This window comes from Dioscorea cayenensis, chromosome 5 (genome assembly GCF_009730915.1).
Source record: "Dioscorea cayenensis subsp. rotundata cultivar TDr96_F1 chromosome 5, TDr96_F1_v2_PseudoChromosome.rev07_lg8_w22 25.fasta, whole genome shotgun sequence".
Taxonomy (NCBI): domain Eukaryota; kingdom Viridiplantae; phylum Streptophyta; class Magnoliopsida; order Dioscoreales; family Dioscoreaceae; genus Dioscorea; species Dioscorea cayenensis.
In genome coordinates, this window is record NC_052475.1 from 4,281,929 (window position 1) to 4,306,463 (window position 24,535).

General features: G+C 32.8%; 1 protein-coding gene and 1 pseudogene across 1 annotated transcript; both read right to left on the bottom strand.

The window, feature by feature from the left end:
* Window positions 1-6,918: 6,918 nt before the first annotated feature.
* Window positions 6,919-8,427, bottom strand: LOC120262125 (fructokinase-2-like). The gene is made up of 5 exons (XM_039270186.1): window positions 8,206-8,427; window positions 7,652-8,062; window positions 7,396-7,530; window positions 7,152-7,277; window positions 6,919-7,050 (listed from the first exon to the last, which is right to left on the bottom strand). The coding sequence occupies exons 1-5, from the start codon at window positions 8,377-8,379 to the stop codon at window positions 6,919-6,921; spliced, it is 978 nt and encodes a 325-aa protein (XP_039126120.1). The 5' UTR covers window positions 8,380-8,427.
* Window positions 8,428-21,307: 12,880 nt separating this feature from the next.
* On the bottom strand, window positions 21,308-24,443 carry LOC120259891 (annotated as a pseudogene).
* Between the last annotated feature and the right edge of the window lie 92 nt (window positions 24,444-24,535).

Consider the following 24,535-nt stretch of genomic DNA (forward strand, 5'->3'; position numbering starts at 1 on the left):
TTAATAAATGTTTCCAATATCAAAACTGAAACACAAGATTATCAAAAGACAAGCATCAATAGCAAATAATAGTATGTAGAAGCATTCAGACATAGTACATCAATAGTAAATAATAAAATCAACTCGACTGCCACTCATTAAACATTTCCACAGCCATGTTAAACCTAAATTGTGTCCACTCATCCATTGGATCAACAACTTGTAATGTTCTCAAAATCATCTTGCGTGATTTTCATCTAAGATTAGATTGTCCACTTCATCTTCATGAGGGTCTTCTCATCATCTCCCTTCTAATATAGTTATGTAACAAGCAACATGCATTAATGATACGTCGTTGCGTTGTCATCCTATAGAAACTTGGGCTTGATAGAATTTTCCAACGACATTTTAATAGACCAAATGTTCTCTCTATCACATTTCTTGCACTAGCATGTTTCTTGAGGTGTAATTGGTTGATGTCCATCAGCCCATGAACTTAAGTGATACCGTTGTCCTCGAAATGGCACAAGAAAACCAAGGCAATTTGAGTATCTTGCATCCACTAAGTAATAGAAACCTTATGGAAGGAGAAATTTTTTGTTAGCTAATGGGTTTGTAGACCATTTTACTATTAAAACTTTAAAACAATTTAAAAATTTTATTTACCATTTGGAACCCTTAAACCATTGGCCTCATATCTGCATTCAGTAAGAACTCGCGGCCGTCATGAGTCGATCCTTCTGACCCGGATCAAGACATATGTAAATTGCATGTCTTGGCTATATACACCGAGTACATTGGTGGTTATTTCAGATTTTCTCGATTTGAATCTAGAGTCGATCAGATTAGAACGCGTTTACACGAATGTGTGTTCCATCTAAAGCTCAAAGACAATTCTATGTTGATTTATGTTACATATAAAATACGAGTTAGGATAAACAAAAAAAATACAAATAAGCTATTACCTTAAACCATTTCCATCTAAAGTCAGTTGAATTTTCAGGTACTGGCTCAGGCTTTTTCAATAGAACACCATGGCAAAGAATAACCGACTTCAAAACAGCATGAAAATGTCGACTAACTGTCTCTCCGGATCGGACAAAATCAAATTTAATTATCTTATTCTTAACATGGTGTCCTATAATGTTTAAGAACATCGCGGTCATTTCCTCAACCCGAACATTTATTGTGCCTCGTAGGCCCCTAGTGGTAGTTAGCAATTGGCACAAGTTATGAAAACAATGACGTTCCATACATAATTTATCAATACACTGAATGTCACTTTCATAAACCACTCGATGAAGATATTCGTGTTGTTTGCGGCGCCTAGTTGATGTTGATGCAATATCACGTTCAATCATTCTATTTCTATGGTTGTGTTGCCTTGTTGCACATGTTGTGATCATGACGCTCAATATATAAATGTAGCATATAATCATTATGCAATATTGTTGTAGTTCTTTGATCTTCCTCATCTCTAAAAAAATGACAATTATATGTACATTATTTCATTGAGTTAATATTTTTTTTTAAAATAACTAAATACAATTGCAGGAAGGCTTCATGAGCTATTAACACAACATTTATTGAGGGAAAATAACTCCTTACCTCAATTTGAAAAATGCAAACAACTTAATAAATAATGTTATAATAAATGCAAAAGATTTAGTTTTCAGGAGGTATCATAGATCTCACATATACACATTACGATAGCATGCAACACATAAATGATAGTCATGCTAAACAACTAGATTGGTTATAATAAATATGGTTAAGACAAATATTTTCCAATATAGAAAATTCATAGCAATGACTACATAACCCATCACATCATCCTTTTTTATAGTTAACAGGACATCCAGACAAAAAGGTTATTAAATTGCTGCATCACCCTTAATCGCTAGTACACCATGCCAATGAAACCAAAGGTAAATCACAACTATAACTTCTGCATCTACTGTCAACACACACAATCAATAACAAGAACCAACCAACCAAAGTGGATACATAACCACCACCGAAAGGAAAAGTGGTATACAATGGCACAAATAGAACAATACCACCATCTTGCGGCATTTTAATTATTCCACAAAACATGGGGGGCACAAATAAAACTCTAGATCAAAGCATAGAAGAGCGTGCAAATAAGAACATACTACATGAAATCTGAAATCATTTGTCACAACAAAGAAGCTTAAACCATCAACAGATAAAAAAGAACTCAATAGTTTCTACAAATATGAACCTTTGTGAATTTTATGCATGCATTAATCAAATCAAGCAAACAAAATTAGATCTTTTTGCAATAGGTAGCATCAATTCAAAACAAATGATAGATTTGGATGAAAGTGCAAACCTTGGCTTTGGAAATAACCTTAACAACAACCTCTACAGATGATGCTTCAAAGCAAACAAATCTTGGTCTTTTTCAAATATGAAAAAGGGTATCTCCAAAATTTAGGTTGACAACTAACTATGGGATGGAGAAAATACACAACATTCAAACTAACATTCAAACCTAACATCATTGCTAAAATAGATTTACACATGTTGAGGAGAATTTATGAAGAATCAACATATTCATATATATTTCCCAACCTGTAATTCCTTTTCTCCACGGTACTCTCTTTTCTATGTTCTTAGAGAACTTGCCAGAATGCTTGGAGATCCACGGTACCTGCGATTGCTTGGAGATCCTGCCGGAATGAGATCTTGCCGGAGTTGATGATGGAGTTCACCATTCTTCTTTTGCTTTGCTGGTCAAGACCTGTAATTTTTTGGTCAAAATGAAATGATATGGTTTTTTTAATGGGCAGTATAGTCATTTCAAGTCCAAGGATTGCTCAATTCTCCCATTTTCTTAAGGCATCTGAATCCTTGATCCGTACAATGTCATTACAATGCCATGCCTATACCAATCCCATTGATGCACACCCAAACAAGGGTGTGCATGGATTTAGGAAGGTATAATCACCAAAATAGTCCCCTCAGATTTTTTTCTCTCTCTCTGGTCTCTGCTCAAAATGCTCCCGACTAGTCCCTTTACTTTTGAAAATATGTCCACTAGTTAAAAGATGCTCCAACGGTCCCTTTACTTTTTAAAAAAATACGCTCACTTGAGGGACTAAGTGGGCACATTTCTAAAAAGTAGAGGACCTGGTTAGGAGCATTTGTCAAACTGGTAGCACATTTTCAAAAATGAGAGACTAGTCGAGCATTTTCGAGTAGAGGGCCAAAAAGAAAAGAGAGAAAAGTAGAGGGACTAACTAGGGTATTATACCATTTAGGAATGAATACCATTCCAAGGCTGGCAAACAAACAGCCCCTAAGTGTCAAAAGACCTCAAAGTGAGTGGAGAGATTTTTTATAAAAAATTTTATTTACTCTTCTCTTCACTCTTATGAGTGTCAAACGATCTCAAAATGAATTCAAAGAGAGATTTTTATAAATTTTTTTTTACTTTTTTTTACTCCAATGTGTGTCAAAAGACCTCAAAGTGAGTTTCAAAGAATTTTATAAATTTCGTCTCTACCCCCAAGAGTGTCAAGACCTCAAGGTGGGTTTTGGAGAAATTTTATAAGATTTTGTCTCTACCCCCAAGAGTGTCAAAACCTCAAGGTGGATTTTGGAGAAATTTTATAAAATTTTGTCTCTACCCCCAAGAGTGTCAAGATCTCAAGGTGGGTCTTGAAAAAAAAAAGTTTATAAAATTTTCTTTCTAATACCAATAGTATCAAGACCACAAGGTGGGTTTTGGAGAAATTTTATAGAATTTTCTCTCTACCCCCGTGAGTGTCAAGATCTCAAGGTGGGTTTTGAGAAATTTAATTTATGAATTTTTCTCTACCCCCCAAGAGTGTCAAGACCTCAAAGGTGAGTTTTGGAGAAAACTTTATAAAATTTTTTTTTCCCCCAAGAGTATCAAGACCTCAAAGTGAGTTTTGGAGAAATTTTATAGAATTTTCTCTCTACCCCCAACAGTGTCAAGACCTCAATGTGGGTTTTGGAAAAAACTTAATAAAATTTTCTCTCTACCCCCAATAGTGTCAAGACTTCAAGGTGAGTTTTGGAAAAACTTTATAAAATTTTCACTCTACCCCTGAGAGTATCAAGACCTCAAGGTGGGTTTTGGAGAAATTTTATAGAATTATCTCTCTAACCCTAAGAGTTTCAAAGACCTCAAGGTAAGCTTCAAGGAAATACTCATAAAATTTTTCAAGAGGAGGTCCTGTGAAATTACAAAAATACCCCCCACGCATCAAGTTATTATTTTCTCCCGATTTCATATTATAGCATCCCATGTCATTTTTTCACATCAACCCCTGATTTTTTTTTTCTTTTTTTGTTTAAGAAAGTTCAAGATTTATTCAATCAGATCCTTTAAAACTTCACTTTTTCATATGTCTCCCTTTTTTTACAAACAAATCCATCTTTGATAACTTTTGCAAATGAACCCGGATTTTCTACGTTTTTTTTCACTTCAGCCCTCGAACTATATATATATATTCTTTCCTTCTTCTTTTTTTTTTTCTAAACTTTCAATCGCATATTCTGCCAATAAATCTATGATTGTCGTACATGAGGCTCGAAGATCCTAGGGTAAACCTATAGGCTATGTAAATGACCACTGATTGGGAAAAGAAAATAGACTCGATCTGTTATCATTATACCCCATCATTTTTGCTTAAATCCCATACATGAAAGAGTTGTGTAAAGTTAGATTTAGGTTTTGCGAATGCAAATCAAGCAAAGAGAGAAAGGATAAAGGCATCTGTATGCACATAGGAAAGAGAAATAAAATGTGCAGACACTGTACAAAGCACAATTGTATTGCAAACGAATCAGAGAGCAAAACATGGCATGGCATAGTATGCATGCTAATGAGGGATCGAATAATGGCATTAATTGAATGTAAAAGAAAGAAATGGGTCCCACAAGATTCATGGCTCATTTCACATTCGGATGATGGCTATATGAAACATGGGCAAGGATCTTTCATACATTCATACTAACAATGTTTCATGAAGCAATGCATGACATGGCATGGATAAAAAAAAGAAAGAACGGGACCCACTCAAGGTTGCACTCATAACCCATGATGATCATCCATACATCAAGTTTTATAAAACCATGCAATAAACAATATCTTGCTATATTGCATACATAAAATTGCACCTCTTTCATAATTTTTTTACTCAAGACTGATCAGTTGCTTCTCGTCTCCTCCACCGCGTGCTTTATCAACCACCTCTCTCTCTTTTGATCTTCTCTGTCTTTCTTGTCATCTCCTCCCCTCTCTGTTCTCCCTTTTTTTTTCTTCAATCTCCTTCTTAGTTCTCTTTTCCTCTTTTTTTTCTTCTCCCAAAAACTCTCTCCTTTTTTGTTCCTAACTTTTCCTTTCACCTCTCTGAACCCTCTTCTTCTTCTTCTCTTTTTTTTTCCTCAAAGCACTCTGTTCTTTCTTTTTCCTTTCTTCTTCTTTTTTCCTATCTTTTTTAATCTTCCACAATATCGAAACTCCTCCTTGGGAGATTTTTTTTAAAATTTCAATTCAATTTTTTTTAAATTTTAAACATTTTTTTAATTTTGAATTTTGGATTTCAAATTTTTTACTTTTATATAAAAAAATAATATATTCTCTTTTTCCTTGATATTTTCCCATGTGACAATTGGTGGCATGACATTTATTTATTTATTTATTCATTTTGGCCCTCCTATATCTTTTTATTTGATTCTTTTTTCTTTTTAAATTGATATTTTTATTAATAATTTTTTATTCAAAGTCTATACAAACATTTTTATTTATTAATGAGTTGAGTTTCTAATGTGACAATGAAATTATGGTTTGCCAATAGAACGGCCATCTATTAACACTAGCATTATACAATATTTCGAGAAGGGAAAGTTATTTATTAGTGCTTGAAATTTTTTGTTTACTTTAATAAGTTTTTTGACAAAATATTATTATCTGTAGTCCCTCCTTTTATAACTAGTTCTATTTCATCACTTTCGTTTTCTTTGGAAGTTCGAATTTTGTTTGACAAAACGGATACACCAAGAACTAAAGATCAAAACTAAAAACTAAAGGTGATCTAAAAATAATAAATCCGAAGTACCAAAACCAAAGAGCAAAACTAAAAATTGGAAGTAATGTAAAAATAGTTTAATCAAGGTTATCTAGCCGTAGGGTTTAAAAGTAATTCTAGGAAAAAAGAGGGACTTCTAAAAGATTTGAAAAAATCAAAGGTCTTTTTGGGTCAATAGTAAAGTTGTTTTGACCTACGATAAATTAACTTTTAAAAAACAAAAAGAAATAGTTTTAAGTTAAATAAATAAAAATTATCCACTAACGGAGGATAGTAGAAAAAAAAAGTTGATAAAACTCTCAGTTTCATGCCTGTGACAGGTGGTCGTGAATTTTTCTTTTTTCTTTTTTTTGGACTTGAAAAAATTAAATTTTGGAGAGCTAATGTTTTGTAAAATAATTTGTGAAATTGTTCTTTGATTGGATTGTTAAGTATTTCATTTACAAGAGAGCTATTTTTTCATTGTATGGCAAACATTTTAATTTATTTCTTAGTATCTTTAAAACCAGAGTTCTATATCTTAAGTTAATTAAAGAAAGAATTATCATAATTAAACTCAATAACATTCACAAATTTGTTTGTACGTAGGTGCTATATGAAAACATGATATATATATATATTAATATATATAAATAATCATCTAATCACTGTAAATTTTCTCAGGTTGCCATAATGAATATGTAAAATTCTTGTTAATTCAATTTATTTTCATATTTAACAAAAGTCTGAAGTATGCAATAGATAGACACTTAGAAATTAAGGAAAAATCTACATACAAATGTTCTAGTAGATTAAGAAGGGAAACAAAAAAGCAAAGTAGAACTAATTGTCCAACATAATAATGTCTGTTGGTCTAGTTTGAAGTAGAGATGAGTTCCACAGCCATGGGAGCGGTTGGGAGTGCAGGGATAGCTCCTTTCTTTGTTGTAGCAATGGCTCCGCATGCATTTGCAAACTTAAGTACCTTTCTCAACTGCTCCTCATTCTGCATCAATTAATTGCATTATTATTTATGTTTTGTTTTGTTTCTTTTTTAAAATAAAAAATAAAAAATTATGATATGAAAATTGTACTAAAAATTAATACCTCGAAGAGAGATCCCTCGACACATGTAAAACAGCAATGAACAAGAAAAGCTCCAACAAATGCATCACCAGCTCCAGTTGTATCCACTGTCTTCACTGAATACCCTCCAACCTTGCCTTTGAAATCCTGAAATAATCCAAAACAAATCAATTTATTTGAATAATTACCTTCTATATTATGTATATATTAATATATATGAGATATCCAAATGATAATTAATTAAGTTGATTATTAATTCATGAACCTTAGTGTAGTATCTGCAACCCTTCTCTCCATCAGTAACAAGAAGCAGCTTAAGACCTTCATACCAGAGTGAAAGAACCACATCTTCATTGTAAGGATCTCCTTGTGTTAAGAAAGCAACCTCATCATCACTCACCTGATCAATTTTAAAACGACAGTACCGTTAATATAAATATATCAAACAAAAGTGATGTCTATCTATCTATATATTGATCATGATACAAAATATATATATATATATATATATATATACTTACTTTAATGAAATCAGCATGTTTCCAAATACTCATGATGCCTTTACGGGCAGCCTGTTCAGAAGGCCACAAAGGAAGCCTGACATTTGGATCATAAGAGAGAAGAGCTCCGGCATCCCTGGCGGCTTTCATCGCCGCTATGTGAGCTGATCGGCACGGCTCTGTGATCAAACTGATAGAACCATAATGGAAGATCTTGGCATTCTTGATCAGGCTCATGTTAAGCTCAGCCTCAGTCAACAGCATATCAGCACTTGGGTTTCTGTAAAACATGAACTCACGTTCACCATCACTGCGCAGCGTCACAAACGCAAGCGCTGTTCTTGCATGCTCATCAAACAATACTCCCTCCACGTTCACTGAGTTTTTCTTCAGTATGTCAACGAGCATGTGTCCAAACTCATCATCACCAAACTGAAATCAAGATTCATATATATATATGATTAAAAAATTAAAATAAGATATCATAAAATTTAATTAATTAATGTGCTTAAAAAAGTAGAAGATATTTAAAAGATTAAAAAATAAATAAATAGTTAATGTTATATATTTATTACCTTGCCAATGAAAGCAGAGTTTCCTCCATGCTTAGTGATGGCAACAGCCACATTGGCCGGAGCTCCTCCGGGGGCTTTGATGAACCCCTGTGACTCTGCCAATGAAACTCCGGCGACGTCCGGCACGAAGTCAATGAGCATCTCACCGAAAGACACAACCAAGTCTGATGCCATTGCAAACCAAGAGTAAATTAACTACCAATGGGAGGAAAGAAGATAAAAATTAAGTGTTTGAGTGAAGAGCAGTGAAGGGGAGGGGGTGTGTATTTATGAGTTAGTTTAGTTGGACTTTGATGTTGATTAGGATTGAGATAATTAGTGGATTTGATTTTATCTAATGGTAAGTTAAAGAAAAATATTAGCGTTATCTTTGAATTGTTAGTATTAGGATCATAAACTTATATTTTGTATTAAAAGTATGTCTTTTGTATTAAATGCATATATCTGACTGGGTATTAGCGAATATTAGTTATATTAATAAATTTTGATATTAAACATGAGGGCTGAACTACAAAAAGTGGATTGTTAATATGGGAAAAAAATGGTTAATTTTGTTAGTGCATTGAAGCAAATAGAAATAAATCCCACTCAGAACTTTAAAATTATAATTTAAGAATTTTGTTATTTTAAAGTCGGAAAGCTAATATCAGCGAATTTACTATTGTTATAACCAGCTTATAATGTAGCTTTTTTAGCCCAGCACTATAGTAGCCTGATACTATAGCAGCCCGAGTTTTACATTATTTATTTCTTCTTTCCTTCTTCTTCTTGCTTTAGCTCATTCAACCGAACCTTACCTTTTCTTAGAAATTTTTATCCTACGATTTTTTCGGGCTAACCAAACTAGAAACTTCTTTCTCCCATGCTAGTAAGTACCCTAAGAGTTTTAATCCAAGTTTTTATTTTGTATTTTACTCGTATTTCACAGTTTTTTAATTCTTTGAAAACCTTGTATTAGAGCATTGTGTGGTGATTTTAGGCTTAAATCGAAGCCAGTGATGTTGTGATTCTTTGTGATTGATGCTGTAATGAAATTTTTTATTGGATGTAATAAAAATCGGGAGAAAACCATTGCGTTAGGGTTGGTTTTACCATAGCAGTTCTTAGTTACTGTAGAATTGGTGAATTTTAGTTGTTTCCTTCCCTTCCTTAGTTTAGAATGAAGCTCAAACCTTTAGAAATTCTTTTGATAACCGAAAAACCTAGTTTTGAGCAAACCTTAGGATCGATTTACTGTTGATTGTTAGAGAAACTTAGGGTATCACTGTTTGATTTATTTTGCCAATTCTTGTTGGTGTTTGTTGTGCTTTGGCAAGGAGTTGAAGTTTTGGCTCGAGACAAAGAACTATTAGAGGATTAACATTCAGGGAAGTGAAATCATCAAAGTTGTGAATAGGAATGTTAAACATAATTCTATTAGAAGAATACCGATATATATATATTATAATGCTTGAGTAATGTTTTATTGGTTTTAATACTTGAATCAAGATTTTGATTGACTTGAAATGAGTTATTTATGTATGGTTCATACTTGAAAAGCATTATTGTTGGAAGGAAAGGATTTTGGATTGATGCTTGATTTGTAAGTTGTGAGTTGATTTGTGTGAAAAAAACTTTGAATATGCTTTATGTGTTTATCATTTTTCCTTGGGGAAATGACATTAATTCTTGGTTATTGAGTACTAGTGGACTCGTGTGGAGATATACTTGTATTACTTGGCTTAGATGGTAGTTACCCCTACTACAGTAGGCATTTCTAGTGGTCAGCCTTTTGAGGTGACTTGAAAGACCAACTGATCCTTTTCGACCAATGCAGGAGCGGGCACAGGACTTTGATTGGACGGTCATCTTACTATACGGTGAACCGATGGGTTAATGTCAAGGACATGAGTACCTTGATGGCTCTGAGCCTAGCCGCAGCCACGGCGAAGGTTTAGAGATATTTCTAAACCACTACTTGCTGAGTGCGTGAGTTGGGTATCTTAATGAGTTGGTGTTTTCATGCGATCGAGTTTTGAGAATTATCCTGTGGTGTTTCTTTTATAGTGACATCTTGAATTTGTGGTGAGGAGGCGAAGCCCAATTGTCGCTCTTAGAAGGGTAGTTCCCACAAATTTGATTTCGCAAGAGTATTATGTCTATTTATCTCAAAACTCATATTATATAGTTGTATGGATGTGGAACTATTTTAATCTTTATATTTTATTTTAAAAGCTTGGTTTTTATGTTCAACTTATTTTTATAGTTTGAACCTCGTATTTTGTATTTCATGGAGTTGATGTTGTAAAACCCCTAGTTGGGGGTAAAAAGAGTTTCTTGACACTATCTTTTGTTACTGTTTTTAAGGATCCCTATTATACATAACTATGTTCTAAAATCTGCTTTATATTATTGGTAAAAACATTATTTTGGTAATTTATGATTATTATTTTAGTATATTCTAGTAGAGTTGGCCACTCACTAAGTGACCCGAGGGTTGCTTACCCCTTATTCTTTTTCCCAGGTTTTAGCAAGTAGTAGTGTGGACTTCGTTGTATTTGTGATCAGTATAGTTCTTAAACCCTGCTATCAGATCATGTAGTTAATGCTTCCCTTGTGTACCTTTGAATTCACCTATTTTGCAAGGTTGTTGATTTCAGAAATTTTACCAACCTTGCGGCAACCTGAGGGTAGAGTGGTGGGGTATCCCTCTTCGGGTTGTCGTGGCGGTTGTCACGTCCCGTAAGTATACGGGTCAAGGCGTCACAACTATTATGTTATTTTTATGTGTGTTTATTTATACATAGTTATAAAAAGATGGCATACAAATATGCAGATATCATATTTGTTCGTCGAGATTATAAGACTTAAATTTGGATCAATTATAAATAACTATATATATATATATATATGACTCTAAATGGTTCAAATTAATTCAAAGAAGAAGCCATTGGAAAAAAAAATATTTATACTTTTCCTTTATTTTTTTAAAAATTTTTGTTTGCAAATTTAAAATCTATCTATTTATTAGTCAACCGGTAGAAAAATTAACAAACATCTTATATAAACATTTATTTATTAAAACATAATTCAATAAAATTTAAATTTCGTTAAACAAATGAAATATTTAATTTTAAATTTTATTTTTAAACCTTAAATTACTCTATAATTAAGTTAGATTGAGATAAATAGAAATTAGGTATGTACCTAGGGGTGTATTCGATCAAGTCCCGAGCCCTAGTAGCGAAGCTCGAGCTCGAGCTCTCGATCGAAAAATTCAAAATGATTTGATACTAAGTTTGAACTCGACCGAGTATTCATTTTATAGCTCGAGCTCGACTCGATACACAATTCGAGCTGCTCGAGCTCGCTCGATTAAACTCGAAATTGTTGAAATGACTATAAACATTATGCTCGAGCTCGAAAATTTATTCCCTTGATTTTAATAAAAAAAATCTATTTTTTCCATCCATTCTAAAATGACCACATGCTAAAATTTATTAAAGACAACAAACACAATTCAAACTTGACCAAATAAAAGAACTAAAAAAATAATAACATTCTTTAATTTTTTTCAAAGATAAACAAATACATTCATATTTAAATAAAACAAATAGAACTCATACTTAAACAAAATTCAACAAATAGAACAATTATAAAACAAGTAAGTCCATAGTTAATAAGTCCAAGTAAAACAAATAGAAAATAAACAAGTGCTAATACAATTCATTGACAACAGACAAATAAGTCCATAGATAATAAGAAAACAATCTATCCACCATCAACATCCACCATCTCAAGAATATATTTCTTGATTGTGAGGGTTTGACCCAATGTTTCCATCAAACCTATACAAAATTACGAATGAATAATTGGAAAACAAATCATTTTAATCATTGATGATAAAAAAAAATAAGGATGAACAAACTTAAATGTTACTTACATGCAAACATAATTCTTCATACCATTTTAAACTTGAGCTTCAAGGTATTTCAATTGAAATCTCAATTAGGTTCTTCTCTTTCTAATATATAATAAGTGAAAAAAGAATGGTCAAAAATTACATTAAAGCAAGGAAACCATGAAAAATAAAAAGTTATATTAAAGCAAGAACAATTATAAACTCACTTTGTTTTTTTTTTTTCACTCTATGAAGATTTCGACGCTAATCTCCTCCACAAAGCAATGCTTGCACTGTATCGGGAGGCAATGAAGCACGATAAGTGTCAATCACTCTATCGTCTGCACTAAAAGTACCCTCTGAAGCCATTGTAGTGATAGGAATAGCAAGTATGTCACGAGCCATCCTAGACAAGATGTGATATTTTAAAGTACTTTCCTTTCACCATTCTAAAGTATTAAATTGATTAGGATCTCCTTCAAAAATAAAACAACCTTCAGCTAAGTATGCATCCAAATCTGACTGTTGTGGTGAGGCCTTTTCAATAGATTTCACATAACTTGAAAATTCGGACCAACCTGATAAGCATTTGCCATTTTAACCAACATCATCATTATTATGCATTGTGGTTTCACCACTATGCTCATTGCCATGTTGATATTCACGAACATTTTCTTCATTAAATTCATGTAGAGCTTCTCGAACTTTAGCAATATTTTCTCTTGCTTCTCTATCGGAATACATCCTTCAAAAAGTAAAATCAACAACCCTCATTTTGCATCTTGGATCCAAGACGGCAGCCACGGACATGAGCAAATTGCATTCCCCCCAATATTTATCAAATTTAGCCTTCATTTTGCCAATCATTGTTCTAATAAACTCATCTTCATCATTCGCCCTTTTGTCTACCAACATTTTCATATGATAGACTTCATTGAGAAACAAGTTGGAAGTTGGATAATCACTACCGGAAATAATTTTTTGTGATGGCATTAAACACTTCTAAAATCTTATATATTTTCTCCACCTTTGCCCAATCTTCAAGGAATGGGAAACATTGATAAAGGATTTCCCGATCTTTGAACATTGGAAAAACATCTTTAAATTTCATTGCAACTGATAGCATTTCAAACGTTGAATTCCAACGTGTCTTGCAATCAAGAATAAGTTTTCGCTTCGGCAATTGTAGTTGATGCACAATATCAGAAAATGACTTCAATGTTGCTTCACTTTGATTAATAAACTTCACACTTTCATGAATATCTTCAATTATTTCTTCAATTTCGAAAATGCCATCTTGCACCATGACATTAAGAATGTGTGCACAACAATGAATATGAAATAACTTTCCACCACAAAGAAACCTTTTAACTCTTGAAAATGTGTCTTTAAGAATCCTAATTGCCACATCATTGCTTGAAGCATTATCAACAGAGATAGTAAAAACCTTGTTCTCAATCCCCCACTCTTTCAAACACTTGAAGTTACAATCGGCAATCTAACACCACGACGAGGAGGTGGAAGACGAACAAAATTGATAACACGCTTATGCAATCTCCAATTATGATCAATAAAATGAGCTATTAAGACCATATACTCGATCTTTTGATTGCTAGACTTCCATAAATCTGTTGTCAAGCTTATCTTGCTAACATTCTTAAGCAATGTTTTCAATTTTTTTCAGTTTCATAAACTTGCATACAATCTTTCTTGATACTAACCAGCGATACTTTTTCCCATTCAGGCATTTCACATATTTGCATCATATTAAAATCTTCCTCTTCCATTACTGAATAAGGATGCTCATGCATCAATATCCAATGTGTAGCTGTTTCTCTCATTTTTGCCATGTCAAACTTGCCATTTGTGAGAGCCGGTTGTATTTCAACATCACCATTACCTCTTTGTATAAGTTGGAAAAAAAAAATCCTTTGCTGTTGATTTTGATAAATTTTTTCTCTTCGTCCAAGTTGACAAGTGCTTTTTGAAATGAGTTGTACTCTTGCAAGCATTTATAGCCAACTTCCTCTTGCAATGAATGCATTCTCTTTTTTTAGAACCATCAGGAAGATCAATTTCTTTAAACTCCAACCGTACACTTGAAGTCTTGGCCCTTTTTTCTCATGACCTTCCTCTTTTTCCCCCTCACCAAGGTCAACAACATCACAATCCTTTTCAATTGGATTCGTGCTTTTATTCGCATTTCCATCATCATCACCATCAAAACTTTTGCTCATTGAAAAATCACCTTCTAAAATAGCCCGACTGGTTGATGAATTTGTTCCGGACTGAAATGGTGTAAATGAGAAATTTGGTGTGCTTAACGACATATTGCCTATCATAATAAACAACCAAATAAATAAATAAATCAACCTTTCTGTATTAGACATGTAAAGTAAAATAAGCATGGTTAAGATGTACAACTTTGATGCCATTGTACAATGAGCTCTCAAATATATATATATATATATATATTTATATAATGAAAGTCTACAATTGGTCAACTAAGTATTAGAAAAAAATGGAAATTTTTAAACCATATGCACTCTATTACATGAATTAAAATAAATGTCACTTTGTTATAATTATTTTGAATTTTAATTCAGTTGAAGGATCACATAATGATTAAAATAAATATATAAATAGTTCAACAAGCAAAATGAATATATAAATATACCATAAAAATAAAAACAAATGCATCTAAACTAAGCTACATAATTAAAAAAGAAAATTGATTTTTTTTAATATAATTAAAAACTTAGTGACTGACCAATAGAATGGTGACACATGTACATCTATGTTCATTTTCATTATTAGGTTAATATTAATTTCATTGAGATGTTGTGAGACTCACACTGCATGCAAAACATACGCAAATATGAACAATTACTGAGAGAAATTTCACTTGACCTAAATAAACAAACACAGACATGAATATTAAAACAAAGTGACTAAATTAAGTGTAAAGTTATTGGTAGAATAATTGAATTGATATATAACTTGATCAGAGTTTTCAAACATTAATTCAGAGGAACCGAGGACTTGTGTTTGCTCTAGTTTGACAAAAGATACATGGCTGATACATGGCTAATACATGGAAGACTAGATTCATTCTCGGTATTCAATCATCTCCGGGCAATACCTTTGCGAAAGAACATCCACTTGTTAATTGAAAGATTTCTCCTGGTGACCACTGATTTACTGGATCATTTGCTTCCAGCGTTTCCGGCAAATATCACTAGGCCTGAGAATGGGAAACATTCTTTAATCATGATCTAATCTAATGGTTATAATCAAAAGAGTCAACAGCATACAATGCCAAAAAAAAAGGGCCATTTTTCAACTTGATTCATTGTGCTTTCATTCCCATTTGATCGTCGATAATTTTCAAGCATAAATAGAACTATATCAAGTTACTGGAAAGAAATTAAAGATGGGTTTAGAGGGATTTAAATACAAAGTGATGTTTTATCTTAGTATTGAAGATGACACTTAATTTGGCATAAGTTCAACAAATGTTGAAGCACAAAAACAAAGAAAATGAAGAATCATCAGGCTATTCCAATCAGTTTTCAAAAGCAGATGAATGGATACTGTCCAAAGACGATAATAGAGATAGATTTTAGAAATATATGCCATTCATCCTAATGTTTTGATCAGAGGTTGTAACCAATTTAGCTCCATAGCTCCAAACCTCATATCTGATCTTCTGAGCTTTATTCTAAAGTTGCTCCTAAGTTCTACTTGGAATAATAATTGCAATCTATATGACATACAAGTTACCTATGCTCCAAAAGGTTGTCCCAGTCAACAACCTCCTCGCAAAAAGCATCTTCATTTTGAAGCCTGCATCAACAATGATATTAGCATCAAAAAACTTTCTCACAGTTACACCTGAATCTCAAAAAAATGCTATGAAAATCTAAAGATAAGCATCAGATCAAGAGAATTATAAACAGAGGAAACAACAGACAGTGAAACATAGTGGATGAGATGAGGGTGTGGCAGCATCTAAGTATAACGAACTGGCGATGAAGAAAGAGAGACGAAGATCACAAGCGAACAAAAGATCTCACCTTTGATATCGCCGACGAACTCAGTGCGAACCGGAGACGAAGAAAGAGAAACAAAAAGAGAGCGCGAGAAGAAAGAGAAAGGAACTAAAAAGCCATCGTCGGCGCAAGCTCACTACTTGGCACCTCACCGGCATTTATCGAGTCATCCACTGGGATTAGAGAATCGAGAAAGTGGCCCCGACTAGGTTGAAGGATGGTGATAAATCCGCGATTAGGATTTAGGGTTAGGTTTTTTTGTGAAAGCCTCAAAGGGAGGCTCGATTGACATGGCGCTTCTATTTCTCAATATGTTATGAAAATCCATATGCATATTAATTAGTGAGAATGAGAGATTTTTTGGTTAAAAAAATATTAATATGTTTAACTTTTAAAAAAAGATATAATGGTAATTATATAATAAATATTATATTATATATATGTTACTACTCGATTAGGGCTCATAAGCACTCGACCCAAGTATCTAGATACTCGAACTCGAGCTCGCTAACTACTCGAGTTACTGAAAGCTCGAGCTCGGCTCGACCATGACCGAGCCAAGTTCGAGTTTTCACCGAGTCGAGCCCGAGTAGCTTGCGAGGAGAGGTGTATCATTTACACCCCTAAATTGTACCTATGCACCTTTGATATCATAAACATTATAAAAACCTTATTTTGCATACTTTAACTTCAACTAAGTCTCCAATTTACATAACTTAGTTAAGATTAATTAGATTCTTTATTACATATTTAACTACAATTAATCATAATTTGATAGAAAAAGAGGGCGCTTTTCCTCCCAAGGCATGTCAATGCCAATTTTTTTATTTATAAAAAGCAGTTTTATTAAATAATAATGATATTCAATTAAATGTTTTTTTATTAGAGTATACTCCTTTATTTTTTTATAAAGAAACTCATTAAAAAAATAAATTAAAAAAATTTCTTCTTTCTTGCAAATATATAAATAAAAAAATAATAAAAATTCAAATATATATATATATATACACAATATACTAGAAATCATAACTCTGCTTATATCTAACTTGTTGGTTAGTTACAAAACATTTTTAGAAAGTTAAATCTCTACTTTATGTCTCATTGGAAGTAATAAATCAACATAAAATATTTAAATATCTTAAATTTTAAACACAATAATAATAGTAAATTTTAAAATATCAACATAAAAATATTTATATATCTTAAATTCAAACACAATAATGATAACAAATCTTAAATTATGAGTACAAATTTGTAGTCCAAATTTTTATATCATTGCATGAAAAATACATGGAATAAAAAAATATTTAGACTAAATGATCAATTGTCACCCATGTACATGCTCTTTATTAAAATATATATATGATTTATCACTTTCGTAAGAAATATATATATATATATATACAATAATTTAGAAAAATTATTTATAAGCCCATGAAAAGTTTCAAACATTCACTACTTTAATTTCAAAAATTCCATTACATCACTCCTTTTTTTAGTCCCTACCGAGGTCCGTTAGTTTAATGACATGCGAAAAGTCCGAAATGACCATTACTTTTTAAGTGAAAAAAATTAGTGGAGTTTTTTTCCCCGTCAAATCATGTCACATTAAATATTGTCGACTTTTTCTTAATTTTTTTCCCTCACCGAAAAAGTCTCGCTATGCGTAAGATGGTTGAGACTGCTTCTCAAACATTACCAGATGGCTCACAACCTTCACCACTTGATATGGATGCTATGTACTTGGAGACTTCTGGTGGAGAAAAGAAAAAGAGAGTTTATGGGCTTGGTTCTCATGCATCAAGCATGTATCAAGAGTCATTGTGTAGTGGTGCTACATCAGCTCCCCCACCACCTTCAGCATCTACGGTCCCCCAGAGATTGTGTCTGAGATGGAGGGCATGAAAAAAAAATGACAAATTTGGAAGAACAAAACCAAAGTTTTCTACAGCAGAACCAGAAGATGATGAGACAGATGCGCTGTGAGTGGAAGCGTATGCGAATGATGATGCAATCTGGACCAGGCCAAACATTACAACCTCAGGAGGATGAGGAGGATCAGGATGAGGATGATGATGATGATTATGAGAATGAGGATGATGATGACCTATAGTTATGCCATGAGTATTTTCATTTGTCTTTATGGATATTACTAGTACTATATATATTTTTTACTTGTCTTCGTGCACATTAACTACTACTATTTGTACGTTTTTTTTTATTTTATGCATGGTACTATGACTACTTTTTATTACTATATTATATTTTATCAAATACAGTAGAATTTGTGTGTTATATTTTATTAAGATGATAATGTTAGAATTCATTAATGTACATGATAGCATGGTATCAGTGAATTTGTATTGGATTGGTGGTTGATCCAAAATGTTATTACAAATCTATTACAAATTTGCAACCGATTTGCAAGGGACTTGTTCTGGATCCATTGCAAGTCTGTTTCAAATTTGTAACCAATCTGCAAGGGAAATGTTTATGGATCTGTTGCAAATCTATTATATATTCTGCAACCACTTTGCAAGGGACTTGTTATGGATCCATTGCAAAGTTGTTGCAAATTTGCAATCTCTTTGTAAAAAATTGGCACATATCTGGAAAAAGCCGTTGCAAAGCTATTGTCAATTTGTAACACATTTGCAATGGATTTGTTTGGGATCAAAAGATCTGTTGCAAATCCCTTACAAATTTGCAACCTAGTTGTAACAGACTTTGCAATGAAATTGTTGCAAGTCCATTACAATTTCATTACCAATTTATAATATATTTGTAACCGATCTAATGCTAATCCGTTGCAAAAGTGTTGCCAATCCGTTCCAAACATTTTGCAATGGATTAGTTCTCATTGCAAAAATTTGCTACGAGCAAAATAGCAATGGCATTAATCCGTTGCAAAACCGTTACAAAAGTTATATCTGCAACGGAATGGCAATAGATTCGACCGTTGCAAAACTGTAAATTTCTTGTAGTGAGAGACTTTTTCTTATTCTCCTCCTTCTCATATTTCTAATCTTTCTTGTGTATTATTAATTTTTCTTATGTATTATTTAATGGCTCATGTATATTTTGTATTATGCATTACCCCACGAAAGTCTTTCTCGAGACAACATGAATATGCTAATGTTCAGACTTTTTTTATCCTAACATCCTTCTACTAAAACGCTCAATATTGTCTGAAGTGTTCAAAGAAAAAGATAATCAAGTCACATAGTATCGATATCTGTAATTTATATTGTAATCGGCACCATCAGTTAGACATAATTATCGACCATATAATGCAATCATAGAGGACTGAGCATAATGCAAATGAAATTTATTTATATTTTTTTTCTCACAACGAAAAGTTTCTATGTAATATTATTCTGAATTAAATATATTTTGATGTTGTTATGTATTACCTACATTCCATATTTATTACATAAGTTTCATGTGTAATATCTATTTTTCTTGTATATTATCTACATTTTATGTATATTATCCGTGTAATATCTATTTTTCTTATGTATTATCTACACTTCATATGTATATTATGTACATTTTATATGTAATACCTATATTTCATGTATATTATCTACGTTTCCAACAGCTTTCTCATCCCGACAACATCTTTTCTCATCTACAAGGGGAATAATTTTTCTCCGCATACGATTATTATTATTATTATTATTATTATTATTATTGAAATAGTAGTTTTGAAATACCGGAAACGTCGATGGTGATAAGATGGGCATCGGGGGTCTTCTTCCAATCAGCGCGCCGGCGAGACGGCGAGGACGTGACGGTCAAGACCAAACGGGATGTGCTCCAGAACCCAGAAAGAATCCGAGGAGAGGTCGGACAAAGGGCATCATGCCGATTCAGAAAAGGTGCTATGAGTTAAGCCGACGCCCAATGCTCGCGAGGACGATGCCCAATGCTTGCTACATCGATGGATTACTTGCTTGATTGATGGGATATATGAAGATCTCGTCGGAGTTGGGAATTGATTGCTCGGTGTTCGTCGGAGATGAAGGCAGTGGAGGGTTTTTATAGAGGGTCTGGTTTGGGAATCGTAAAGAAAGTTCGAACGAGGACGACAAGGTTCGAGTTCACTTCAGGATGGATCATGTCCAGAGATTTCTTCATCTATCCCGTGCACGAATCACGAGGCGGAGTATTAATTAAATATTGGGGGATGGCGTTTAATGTCTATAAATTGAAGTAAATTGTTTTTCCAGGAAAAAAAAAATAATGAGAGGGTTTATTAATTATTAATTATTAATTATTTTTTATTTTTTATTTTTTTATTTATTAATGAGTTGTGTTTCTTGATATGACAGTGAAATTGTGGTTTGCCAATGGAAAGACCAACTATTAACAGTAGCATTATACCATATTTCTAGAATAGTATGGCATAATTAGTTTTAGTTAACTATGATTCCACCACAAATTAACTTTTTAAAAATAAAATAAAATTTGTTTTAAGTTAAATAGATAAAAATTATTCACTAAGAGTGATTTTTTTTTTTTTTTGGACTTGGAAAAATTAAATTTTGGAGAGCTATTGTTTTGTAAAATAATTTGGGGAATTGTTCTTTGATTGGATTGTTAATTATTTCATTTACAAAAAGACCTATTTTTTTAATTGTATGCAGAACATTTAATTTATTTCTTAGTTTTCTTAAAAGCCAAAGTCCTATATCTTAAGTTAATTGAAGAAAGAAGTATCATACACTCATAACATTCACAAGTTTGTTTGTACAAATTGTTGAGTATTTCATTTACAAGAGAGCTATTTTTTTCATTGTATGCGAAACATTTAATTTATTTCTTAGTATCTTTAAAAGCTAAAATCTTATATCTTAAATTAATTGAAGAAAGAAGTATCATAAACTCATAACATTCACAAGTTTGTTTGTACGTCCATGCTATATGAAAACATGATATATATATATATATATAATCATCTCATCACTGTAAATTTTCTCAGGTTGCCATAATGAATATGTAAAATTCTTGTTAATTCAATTTATTTTCATATTTAACAAAAGTCTGAAGTATGCAATAGATAGACACTTAGAAATTAAGGAAAAATCTACATACAAATGTTCTAGCAAATTAAGAAGGAAAAATAAAAAATAAAAAAAGCAAAGTAGAACTAATTGTCCAACATAATAATGTCTGTTGGTCTAGTTTGAAGTAGAGATGAGATCCACAGCCATGGAAGCGGTTGGGAGTGCAGGGATAGCTCCTTTCTTTGTTGTAGCAATGGCTCCGCATGCATTTGCAAACTTGAGTGCCTCTTTTAACTCCCCCTCGTCCTGCATCAATTAATTGCATTATTATTTATGTTTTGTTTTGTTTCTTCTTGTAAAAAAAAATAAAAATTATGATGTGAAAATTGTACTAAAAATTAATACCTCGAAGAGAGATCCCTCACTAACAGCAGCAACAATAAACAAGAAAGCTCCAACAAAAGCATCACCAGCTCCAGTTGTATCCACTGTCTTCACTGAATACCCTCCAACCTTGCCTTTGAAATCCTAAAATAATCCAAAACAAATCAATTTATTTGAATAATTACCTTCTATATTATGTATATATATATATTGATATATATGAGATATCCAAATGATAATTAATTAAGTAGATTATTAATTCATGAACCTTAGTGAAGTATCTGCAACCCTTCTCTCCATCAGTAACAAGAAGCAGCTTAAGACCTTCATACCAGAGTGAAAGAACCACATCCTCATTGTAAGGATCTCCTTGTGTTAAGAAAGCAACCTCATCATCACTCACCTGATCAATTTCAAAAAAACAGTACCATTAATATAAATATATCAAACAAAAGTGATATATCTATCTATCTATCTATATATTGATCATGATACAAAATATATGTATATACTTACTTTAATGAAATCAGCATGTTTCCAAATACTCATGATGCCTTCACGGGCAGCCTGTTCAGAAGGCCACAAAGGAAGCCTGACATTTGGATCATAAGAGAGAAGAGCTCCGGCATCCCTGGCGGCCTTCATCGCCGCCATGTGAGCTGATCGGCACGGCTCTGTGATCAAACTGATAGAACCATAATGGAAGATTTTGGCATTCTTGATCAGGCTCATGTTAAGCTCAGCCTCAGTCAACAGCATATCAGCGCTTGGGTTTCTGTAAAACATGAATTCACGTTCACCATCACTGCGCAGTGTCACAAACGCAAGCGCTGTTCTTGCATGCTCATCAAACAATACTCCATCCACGTTCACTGAGTTTTTCTTCAGTATGTCAACGAGCATGTGTCCAAACTCATCATCACCAAACTGAAATCAAGATTCATATATATATATATGATTAATAAAACAAGATATCATAAAAATTTAATTAATTAATATGCATAAAAAAAAAAGTAGTAGAAGATATTTAAAAGATTAAAAATAAATAAATAAATAGTTAATGTTATATATTTATTACCTTGCCAATGAAAGCAGAGTTTCCTCCATGCTTAGTGATGGCAACAGCCACATTGGCCGGAGCTCCTCCGGGGCATTTGATGAACCCCTGTGACTCTGCCAATGAAACTCCGGCGACATCTGGCACGAAGTCGATGAGCATCTCACCCGAAAGACACAACCAAGTCTGAAAAACATTGCAAAACCAAGAGTTGATTAACTACCACTGGGAGGAAAGAAGAAGAAGAACAAATGTTTGAGTGAAGTGTCGTGAAGGGGGGGGTGTCTATTTATAAGTTGGTTTAGTTGGACTTTGATGTTGATTAGGAATGAGATAATTAGTGGATTTGATCTTTATCTATCGGCAAGTTGGAGAAAAATATTAGTGTTATCTTTGAATTGTTATAGGAATTAAAATTGAATCCGGTTGATATTTGGATCATATACTCATATTTTGTTTCTAATTTGGAAGGATTTTTGTAGGGATAATCCCCTGATGATTAACTGAATTAATTTTTATAATTTATTTAAGTTATATGAAAAATATCTTTCCAATATCCGGAATGTATTATTAAAAAAAATTTCTGGATTAATATTACTTTTATATTTGGAATTGGGTTGTTCCGAGTCTATTTGGATTTTAAATTGTTTCTTTATTTTGAAATTTATTTTATGGCATCCACCACAAAACCCCAAACCCAAAAACACAAAAAACAAATTATACCCATTAAATAATTAAATTATAACTATTTAAAAAAATAAACCAGATTTTTAAAAACTAAAATACCGTTAAAGGTATTATGATAACACGCATTCGATAAGGATCATGAATATGATGTTCTTCGCCCTTTGGATATACTCTCTCGTTCTTTTTTATCTATCGTCGTAGTTAACCGAATCTTACATACCAATAAATTATTTCACTAAAATTTTATAAAAAATTAGTTATCTTTCTAAAATTATCCTTAATTTATATCTTCAAATTTTTCTCTCATATTTAATTCTAAGAAGAAAGTTGAATAAAATCCTATAGGTAACTTTGAAAAAAATAATAATAAATGCTTTTTGACGTTAGAAAATGACAAATAAAAAAAGCATGGATTTGTGACACATAAAAAGGAACGGAAAGAGAAACATGGAGACACAACAGACTAAAAATAGGGGATAGTTTCCCTGACATCTCCCCTATACTGCATGACCCTACTATCTCTCCCCTTCCACCCTACTTTCGTCTCCGCCGTGAGCTCGGTAGTGTCGAGTTCGGCATCACCCGCCTCTGCTCTAATCCAAACACCAGCAAGACCCTGGCATACAAATCCATCTCGAAATGCAACCTTCGCACTACCATCAACATTGAAGATGTCCACGTCAAGGTCTCCATCATGCGCACCCTTATCATCAAGCAAGCATCTCTTAACAGCATAATAGATCTAAATCAAATAAAAGAAGAAATTTCAAGCTCTAACAAACAAAACACGTCACAACACGAACTTCATCTTGAAGGCAATCAAATTTCTAAAACCTCTCATCTTTTTTGAAGTCAATCTCCACCCACGAAACAAAATGACAAAAAACATCTCTATGCATTCATCGAAAACAACAAGCTTAATGATCTAAATAGCCTTTCAAACCGATCGCGAGGAAACCAAAGCACTTCACAACTTCAAATCACAACTACAAACTTCAAGCTCACCACAAACAACAACAACAACAACAACACAACGTCAACTCCTCCACTGCAACTATGTCAAGCATCTCAAGGTTGAAGAAACCATCCGTCTTCATCTCAAGCTCGGATTTGCTATGTGTTGAGTTGATGAAGACCGGGTGGATAAGAACACCGCCGGCGAGCTTCATCGGTGATAAGTACTCCTCGGGTTGTTTGCCGATAAAAGAGGATACTTCATGGATAATATTACCGCCGGTACTGTCACTGACGAGGAACACAT

What these genes read in the sequence shown, in the direction of transcription:
- LOC120262125 (XM_039270186.1), bottom strand. Translation starts at nt 8,379, where the DNA reads ATGGCATCAGACTTGGTTGTGTCTTTCGGTGAGATGCTCATTGACTTC. An exon ending in ACTCTGCTTTCATTGGCAAG is followed by an intron (nt 8,063 to 8,205) that starts GTAATAAATATA and finishes TCTTGATTTCAG; the next exon opens with TTTGGTGATGATGAGTTTGG. An exon ending in GTTGCAGATACTACACTAAG is followed by an intron (nt 7,278 to 7,395) that starts GTTCATGAATTA and finishes GGATTATTTCAG; the next exon opens with GATTTCAAAGGCAAGGTTGG.